At 61.6% G+C, this 9,084-nt stretch overlaps 1 protein-coding gene across 1 annotated transcript; it reads left to right on the forward strand.

The window, feature by feature from the left end:
* The first annotated feature begins 2,462 nt into the window (after nt 1-2,462).
* On the forward strand, nt 2,463-6,617 carry ZBTB42 (zinc finger and BTB domain containing 42). The gene is made up of 2 exons (XM_054449678.2): nt 2,463-2,624; nt 3,094-6,617. Exon 2 carries the CDS (start codon nt 3,111-3,113, stop codon nt 4,377-4,379), a length of 1,269 nt encoding a protein of 422 aa, XP_054305653.2. The 5' UTR covers nt 2,463-2,624; nt 3,094-3,110; the 3' UTR covers nt 4,380-6,617.
* The last annotated feature ends 2,467 nt before the right edge of the window (nt 6,618-9,084 follow it).

Raw genomic sequence — 9,084 nt, forward strand, 5'->3', positions numbered from 1 at the left:
CAGTGTGGGGCAGGAGGGACTTGAACCCAGACATCCCGACCTGAGAGGGACAAGGAGCTTCTCTCCCACTGTCCCCTCCCCCTCCTCTAGCCCATTCCTAGCTGGGCCCGCCTTCCTACCCTAGGCTCCTGAAGGCAGCATCCTGACCCTCCCTGTGTACCACAACCCCCATTAAGTGTCCAGGCTCTCTCTGTCCCGCTAGCCAGGCAGGGCAGGCTAGGGTGCTTGCTCCCAGCCTGCACTGGGGAGCTGTCAGCCTGTTGCCCAGAGCCCCAGTGTGGCAGGCCACCCCTACTTGCTCTGAAGGCTCAGGGGCTGGGGGTGTGGGCAGGCAGGGTTGGACTGTTGCCACAGAGGACTCAGGATTAGGGGTGGTGGAACCATCGTTATCACTCACAGAAGCAACCGTCACACATTCACTCAACAAACATTTACTGAACACCCACTTGCGTCCTGCCAACTTTTAAGCACCAAGTGAACAAAACAGCCCCTTCCCTTTCAGGAGATGGGATATCCCACAATCACAGGACACCCGGAATGGGCTGGAGAGGAGGGTATGCAGCCGAAGGGATTGCAAGGGAGCTTAGCTAAGGTGGGCAGGAATGGCCACCCTGACTAAGGAGCGGACTTTCAGCAGAGACAGGAATGAAGAGAAACTAGTGAAGGGTTCTTTCGGGAAGAACATTCCAGAACCTGAGAGCTTGCTGAGTGCCAGGCCCTGTAGTTAATTTTCACAAAGACCCTGGGATGCACTCTGACTCCCATTTTGCAGATGAGGATTCTTGAGGTTCAAAGAGGTTAAAAGTTTGGTCGTGCTCAAGGTTGGGAGGGGCCGGGGCAGGGCTCTGATCCAGGCAGGGCAGGAAGGGAGCAGTCACATCTGTTCACCCTTAACTTACTCGAATTCAGCTATTCCTGCTAGTGGCTAGGGTAAGACAGATCATTATTTAAATGGGTGGAGAGAGGGGAGTTGACCTTCCTCGGGAAGGGGTCCTTAGGGTGGATGGCCGGCAGCAATGGGAGCCAGGCCTCTGCTGTCCCTAAGCTGGTCTCAGTGGCTGTAAGTGCAGTGTCATTCCAGGAGTCCAAGCTGCAGTTGCCGCGTTTAGGAAATAAAGATGCAGGTCATCCGGTGAAACAAGGAATGATATTTTAGTGTAACAACGAGGCCTTCCTTCCCAGACTTCAGATCGCACTGTGGGCTCCACTCCTCCTGCGCACACATACCTGGCTGGGTCCTGTCCTCTGTGATCCAGCCCCTCTTCCAGCACCACCTGCACCCCACTGCTGGGCCTTGACTGGGGTGACTCCTCCACTACATTCTCCATTTCCCGGACTCCAAGGCAGAGAAGAATGAGACTGGCTGAATTCAAATCGTGGTTCAGTGACTTACTGCCTGATACATGGCTCTGGGTACCTTACCTAACCTCTCTCACCAAAAAGGTATGAAAATAAGAGCGTCTAGTTAATGGGACTGTTGTGAAGATGACCCGGTGGTCTAGAGTACCTTCAAACCTGCTCAGTCAAGGGCGGCCCAGGTTGCGCCCGTGGGAAAAGGCTCCACCTGCCTGGGAGGGACCCTAACCCCGCCAAACACACTCTCTACTCCTCTGGCGATTCCCTCTCCCACAACCAGGCGTCCCCCTCACATCTTCTCAATGCTTCTTTGCCCTGGAACACTTTCCCCCACTCCTCCCTACCCCCACACCCACGCCAGCCCCTGTCCGGAGTCTCCTCCTCTTTGAACACGTTCCTGCCTACCCTGGGCTCTGGAGGGCTTCCAACTCTCTCTATTATGGCGTTTGTTCCCCCATGCCACCATGTCCGCTGGGAGGTGCCCGTTTTCCGTGCCTCTCTGCGCTGGGTCCCCCATAGACGCTGGGCTGGCTGGGGTCTGTGGAGAGGGTGGAAGTCCCCGTTCTGGACTCCAGGATCAAGATCCTGCTTGAATGTTTGGAAGAGGGTCCCAGCTGAATTAAATTCAAAAAGAGGCTTTCAAGGAAGAAGGAGGTGTCATCTTTGCAAAATTAACGACCCCCAATCCACGCAGCCCCTACCCCATCCCAAGGCCGGCGCCCTGCGAGGTGGCGGGAGGCCAGGGTCCCGGGTTTACCCTGGGGTGACTGCCCAACGCGGGCTGGGATAGAAGCGGACCCTCGGAAGGGTTCCTTTTGCAGACTGGCGCAGTAAGGACCCCATGCCGCGAAAGGTTGGGAGGTGGGGGACCCAGGCCAAAGCGCCAAGTATCGCGAGAGACCCCCAGCCCCCGCGCAGTGCCCTAAACCCCCCTCACACCCCAGCGCCCCTGCTGGCTGCGCGCGGGGCCCGGCCGGGTGGGGCGGACAGGGAAGGGGGGGCGAGGGTGACCTCAGCGGTTCCGCCGCTCCGGGAAGTCGCTTGGCCCGCCCCCTCCGGCCCCCGCCCCGAGTTTCGCTCTCTCTGGGGCGGGGCGAGCTGCGGGCGGCGCTGGGCCAGCCAAGTTGGAGCGCGCCCCGCCCGGCGCCCTCGCCGTCCCCGCGCGCTCCCCGCCGGGGCGCGCTGCCCGCAGCTCCACGCGCCCCAGGGCCGCACTGGGGAGGGCGCGCGCGCGAGCGGCGACCGGAGAGGAGATCGGGGCGGTGGAGGTGAGCGCGGGGGGCGGGCTCCCGGCTCTGCCCGCCCCTCCCGCCGGCCCGCTCCCCGCGGCCGCGCTGCCATAAATGGGGCCGGCGGCGGCGGCATCTGGTGGGCCGGGCGGCAGCTGGAGGCGGTGCGGAGGCGTGGGGCGGGCGGCGGCGCAGCCACCCGGGCGTCGGGGACGCCGCGAGCGGGCGGCCGCCCGGCGGTGAAGTTCAGGAGCGCCCGGGCGGGGACGCGCGCAGGTTTGCGCGGCTCCGGCCCCTGCGCCTGAGTCCCGGGACCCGCCCCCGCGGCGGAGCCGCTACTGTTTACTTTCGATCGAGTTTTTCCTGCTCGGGGCAGGTGCCCGCGGCGGCTCTGGACGGGAGGTTGCGCGCGTCACTCCCGCGCCGCTCTTTCCGCGCTGCCTGCAGCCGGGAAGGGCGCTTCGTGGGCGTCTCCAGGCGCGCTGACGGGCGTCCCGTTTGTGCCCAGGTGATGACGGCGGCGGCATGGAGTTCCCTGAGCACGGCGGACGGCTGCTGGGCCGCCTGAGGCAGCAGCGCGAGCTGGGCTTCCTATGCGACTGCACCGTGCTGGTGGGCGACGCGCGCTTCCCGGCCCACCGTGCCGTGCTGGCCGCGTGCAGCGTCTACTTCCATCTCTTCTACAGGGACCGGCCCGCGGGCAGTCGCGACACGGTGCGTCTCAACGGCGACATCGTCACGGCGCCCGCCTTCGGCCGCCTGCTGGACTTCATGTACGAGGGCCGCCTGGACCTGCGCAGCCTGCCTGTGGAGGACGTCCTGGCGGCCGCCAGCTACCTGCACATGTATGACATCGTCAAGGTCTGCAAGGGCAGGCTCCAGGAGAAGGATCGAAGTCTGGACCCGGGGAACCCTGCCCCTGGGGCAGAACCTGCTCAGCCACCGTGCCACTGGCCTGTCTGGACCGCGGACCTCTGCCCAGCTGCCCGAAAGGCCAAGCTCCCCCCGTTTGGGGTCAAGGCTGCCCTCCCTCCTCGAGCATCTGGGCCTCCTCCCTGCCAGGTCCCAGAAGAGTCAGACCAGGCCCTGGACCTGTCGCTGAAGTCTGGCCCAAGGCAGGAGCGGGTCCACCCACCGTGCGTCCTCCAGACACCCCTCTGCAGCCAGTTGCAGCCAGGGGCCCAGCCACTGGTGAAGGACGAGCGGGACTCACTGTCCGAACAGGAGGAGAGCAGCAGCTCTAGGAGCCCCCACAGTCCCCCGAAGCCACCTCCTGTTCCTGCAGCCAAGGGCCTGGTGGTGGGCTTGCAGCCGCTGCCTGTCAGCGGAGAGGGCAGGCGGGAGCTGGAGCTGGATGCAGGGCGACTGGCGAGTGAGGACGAGCTGGGGCCTGGTGGGCCGCTCTGCATCTGCCCGTTGTGCAGCAAGCTGTTTCCTAGCTCCCACGTGCTGCAGCTGCACCTCAGTGCCCACTTCCGTGAGCGAGACAGCACCCGGGCCCGGCTCTCCCCTGACGGCGTGGCACCCACCTGCCCGCTCTGTGGGAAGACCTTCTCGTGCACATACACACTGAAGAGGCACGAGCGGACACACTCGGGTGAGAAGCCCTATACCTGTGTGCAGTGTGGCAAAAGTTTTCAGTACTCCCACAACCTGAGCCGGCACACCGTAGTGCACACTCGAGAGAAGCCGCATGCCTGCCGGTGGTGTGAGCGCCGTTTCACGCAGTCTGGGGACCTCTACCGCCACATCCGCAAGTTTCACTGTGGCCTCGTCAAGTCCCTTCTGGTGTGATGCATCCTTGTGGGTCCTGAGGGTGGGGTGGAAGGGAAGGGATGGGCCCTCCCAGGTGGGACACAGCATGGGGTGTGAAGCCTGGCCAAGTGGAGGTCCCTGCTCAGGCCGGATGGCTCTACCCGCCTGGCAGAGAGAATGCTGCTGCTTCCTGGAACTTGGCCTCAGACTCGGTAACTTGGGCAGCCTTCCTCTCGTCTTGCCTCTCCTTTCCCCTCACTCCCCAACTCATCCCGGCCCCCAGGCTGTGCCCTGCCTAGGCTGTGACATTATCTTCCTCTCCCGTCCCCTCCAGCCAAGTTCTGAGGGGTGTCCAACCAGCACCTGGCTCTGCCCCCTTTTCTGCGTGTGAGATGGCACATCCATTTCTTGGCCCCGGACTTGCCTGACCACCTCTCTGGCAGGCTTGGGGAGGTCTTCATGAGCCTGGCCCCATGCTAGGCGAATTATTCACATGTCAGAAAAGTTGTTGGTGTGCGTCCCAATGGGGCGCTGGGAGGGAACAGGACACTCCTGGGGAGCGGCAGCAGGAACCCCTGCCAGGAAGGCCTGGGGCACAGTGAGTGCCAGCAGGGGCCATCTGGGCACAGCTGGTGTCTCTGGGTGGGGGGGTGCAGCCCAGCAGGGATCCTAAGGCAGCAGGAGTAGAGCCAGCTAGAAGCTGAGTAGCTGTGGCGTCATTGTCACTCAGGTGGGACGTGGGTCCATGACAGCGTGCAGTTATGACCACACTGTAACTTTGAGCAGAGAAAGTGGGAATTTGGACTGGATTTTCTTTAGACTGAGGAAGAGCTTCCCGAGGCGGCCAGATGTCTGCTGGTGGCCACCCAGCCACATGCTTGTGTGCCTGAGTGCAGGTGTAGGAAGCCTCTGGGCATCCCCCAGGGTGGGGCCTGGGCCACTGAGCTCTGTGCTGCTGCTGGGCCACCGTGGGCCTTACCTTGAAGGTCACTCTGCCTGCTAAGGGGTCTCCCTGGAGCTGTGGGCATTTCCAAGCACTGACTGAGCAGAGGCAAAGGCTGCCCTGTCCGCCAGGGGCAGGGTTTGCGGGCCTTCCTTTCCCCACGGCAAGGCATGGGTGAAAGTGGCCATGGCGAGTTGCAGCACCCTAGGGGCCTCCATCCGCAGCCTTGGGAGACTGACACTCCTCGAACGTGCATAGAATGTGGAGACCACGACCCCCGCACATGTTGTTGGTTCAGGTCGCCCTGCTTTGCCTGCCTAATCGAGCACATCTTGCTGCCAGAACCTCACTGGCCTCTGGGGGTCAGCAGGTGCAGAGCCACCTGGATGCCTGGAGACCACCTGGGATGTTTCCTCTGTGACTGGGAATGGCCTTGACAACAGAGTCCAGCCAAGTCTACATTATTTTCTCTTCTCCTGACAACACTGGATGTCACATTTATTAGTCAGCCTGGTCTGGAGTGAAAGACCATCCCTAGCGCATCTCCCACGTGCCCTGGGCTCCTGGTGTGCTGGGTGCCAGCCTGGGAGCCCAGCGCTTCTGGGTGATGCCCCAGGGCTCAGAGGCCCTGGATGGCTTTGGTCTCAAGACAGCTGGGGGAGGGGCCCTGCTTCTGATTGTCCTGGGCCCCAGCCCCCACCTCTGCAAGGGCTCAGTGTGATGTGCTACATAATCGTGTGCGTGTGTGTGCGCGCGCGCGCATCTGGCACATGGCAAGGTGTGTGTGTGTGTGCGTGTGTGTGTGTGCATCTGGCACATGGCAAGGCCCAAGCCAACCCGGCACCCTGTAGATGGGCAGCTACACTGCCGCCCAAGCACGGAGATGTGGCCGCGGCACTGGTTCCCCCAGTGGGTCCCATGGGGGAAGAACTTCCCTTTGCTGGGGTGGGCAGCCTGCCCTGAGCTATCAACACTGGATTTGTTGTCTTCTGCACAGCTACTGTGAAGATAACGTAAGGAGAAGTGGTCAGTTTTAATTTTATAACTGACACAGTTGGGACGAAATATATACGTGTACATATATTTAAGACACTAATTGTGTGGGAGAGTTTAGTAGAGGCCTGTGCAGACACAAGGCAAACAGAGTTAGCAGTGTGGGGGTCTCCTGGGCCAGCTCGGCACCTGTGGGTGCTCTGACCCTGGGGGTGGGGACAGCTCCGTGCTAACCCCAGCAGACAGTTGTTGGTGCACAGTGTCTAGGAGGCGTGGGAATGGGTGCTGTCTTCCTCTTTTCACATCATGGTGACAGTAATAAAGCCCACCTCCGGTGGAAACGGCAGTGACTATTCCTGAGGACGGGTGGGAACAGGTGTCCCAGATGCCACCACGTGCTCATGCTCGTGGATGGGGGAGGCTGGGACAGGGCTGAGGTGGCACCTCCTCTTTCCCCAGGTTTGTCCCCAACTGCCAGCGTTTGGGGGAGGGGAGTCCAGGGAGGCAGATCTGTCAGGGAGGCGCAGGACACAGGCCAGCTTGGGCAGAGGAGGCCACAGTGGTTTCTTGCCCTGGGGAAGGAGGCTGGACCCTGGAGGAAACCTGTGAACCTGGGGATGCCATGGCCCTCCCCACTACCCTACGCCCTTGGCCTCTTGCGGGTGGGAGAAGGCACAGAAATTTCTAGAGCCCTGTGCCAGGCTGGGCTGGGCTCTGGGCTGATGAGGCTGGGGTGGGCAGTTCCACGCCTCCTCCTCTGCCCTGCTCCCTCCAGAGGCCTTGCAGGGGGTCGTTAGCCCTGAGCCCTCCATGCGGGGAGCACAGCCTTCCTTCCCAGACCAGATGGGGCAGGGCCTCCACATGTGCTGTGTCAACACAGTGCCCTCTTGGCTTGAGAAGAGCCAGGGTAAGCCCCAGGCCCAGGACAGGGTGGGGATGGTGCTGGCCAGAGAGTCCTCAAAGTCAGGCTGAGCTGGTGTGCAAGGGCCTGCCCCTCTTGGGCCAGCTCCTGCCGCCTTCCCCGTCCTGACCCCAAATGCAGGTCCTTCCTTCTGGGAGGTGGTGCTGGCTCCTCCCCTATCCCCTCCCACACCCACCGTGCCTCCTGCTGAGTTTGGACCAGTGCCCGGTCCTGCAGGGAGGCCCTCTCATGTTCCCAGTTGGGCCCATGACTCAGCCCAGGCCTTCTCAACCCAGAGGAGGAGGCTGTTGCTATACTAACCATGCAGGAAAGGAGGATGGTCTGCTGTCCCCTAGGGGGCATGGGGCTTCCTGGGGACCCTGCAACCTGCCCAGCTCTGCCACACTGTGCTCACACTCAGCTGACTGCTAGAGCTGTCACGGAAGCTTTCAGTCCCACTCCTGGCCAGGGTGGGCCTCCTGGCACCCTCCTTGGAGGCCATCCAGCCGGCTTCCTTGGCTGGATGGTAAACTGAGGCACATGGAAGGCACCAGTACTGGTCTACGGTCCCAGAGCCAGTTGGTGGCAAATCCAGGATTTCCTTCCACAAACTCCAGGAAACCTCAAGCTGTTTACCCACAGTGCTGGGCACAGGGCACCAATGCTGTCAGAGGCATGGTGGCAGGTTGGGGCAGCAAGGACGAGGCCAGAGGGAAGGAGAGGGTCAGACTTTGCAGAGGAGGTATCCCAGGAGGCTCCCCAGGAAGGGCGACCTCTCAGGAGTCTGCGAGTGGACAACACGGACACAGGCACCAGGCAGGGGCTGGCCCCCCACAGAGGCCCGATCATGTCAGCCCCGGTGCGTGGACGCCACCCTGGGGAGGCTGCCTTGCAAGTGGGAAGCAGGTGAGTTGGCAGCCTTGGCCCCTCCCTTCTGCCACCTCCTCAGCTCCTGCCCACTGCCACACACACCTGGTCTTACCTTTCCCAGTGTTCCTAAATGGTGCTGATCCTTCCCGGTGTGGGAGGCTCCACTCCACAGACACCCCTGGGGAGTCTGGTAACAAACAAACCCAGTGCAGACATGGCTCCAATCCTGGCTGTCCCAGCTCTCAGGGGTGAACTCCAAGCCCCCAGAGGCTCTGCCCTGGTCTTCTATGACTTCTTTCATCCCCACCTCAGTCCCATCTTCAATGAACACATCCCACGCTGTCATCATGGTCATCATCACCATCACTGCCCCCTCCATGGAACCACAACTGTCACCTCCACCATTACCTTTACCTCCACCGTCAGTATTATTTCCACCACCGTCACCTCCACTATCACATCACCTCCACCAGCATCACCACCATCACCACTTTCACCACCATCACCTCCACTATCACATCACCTCCACCAGCATCACCACCTCCACCACCATCACCTCCACTTTTACCTCCACCATCACCTCCACCTCCACTACCTCTTCCATCACCATCACCTCTACCTCCACTACCACCATCACCACCTCCTCCACCTCCACCATTGCCTCCACCTCCATTATCACCTCCACCTCCAGCACCATCACCTCCACCTCTACCACCATTACCTCCACCATCACCTCCACCTCTACCATCACTTCCAACCACCATCACCTCCACCTTCACTACCACCATCGCTACCTCCTCCACCTCCACCGTTGCCTCTACCTCCAGCACCATTACCTCCGCCTCCACCACCACCACCATCACCTCCACCTCTACCATCACCTTCACATCCACTATCACCTCCACCTCCAGCACCATTACCTACATCTCTGCCATCACTTCCACCTCCACCACCTCCTCCACCTGCATCATTGCCTCCACCTCCAGCACCATTACCTCCACCATCGCCTCCACCTCCACATCCACCATCACCTCCAC

This window comes from Pongo pygmaeus, chromosome 15, assembly GCF_028885625.2.
Source record: "Pongo pygmaeus isolate AG05252 chromosome 15, NHGRI_mPonPyg2-v2.0_pri, whole genome shotgun sequence".
In the NCBI taxonomy this organism is placed as follows: domain Eukaryota; kingdom Metazoa; phylum Chordata; class Mammalia; order Primates; family Hominidae; genus Pongo; species Pongo pygmaeus.

Excerpts from the sequence above, each read along its gene's own strand:
- ZBTB42 (XM_054449678.2), top strand. The coding sequence starts at position 3,111 with ATGGAGTTCCCTGAGCACGGCGGACGGCTGCTGGGCCGCCTGAGGCAG.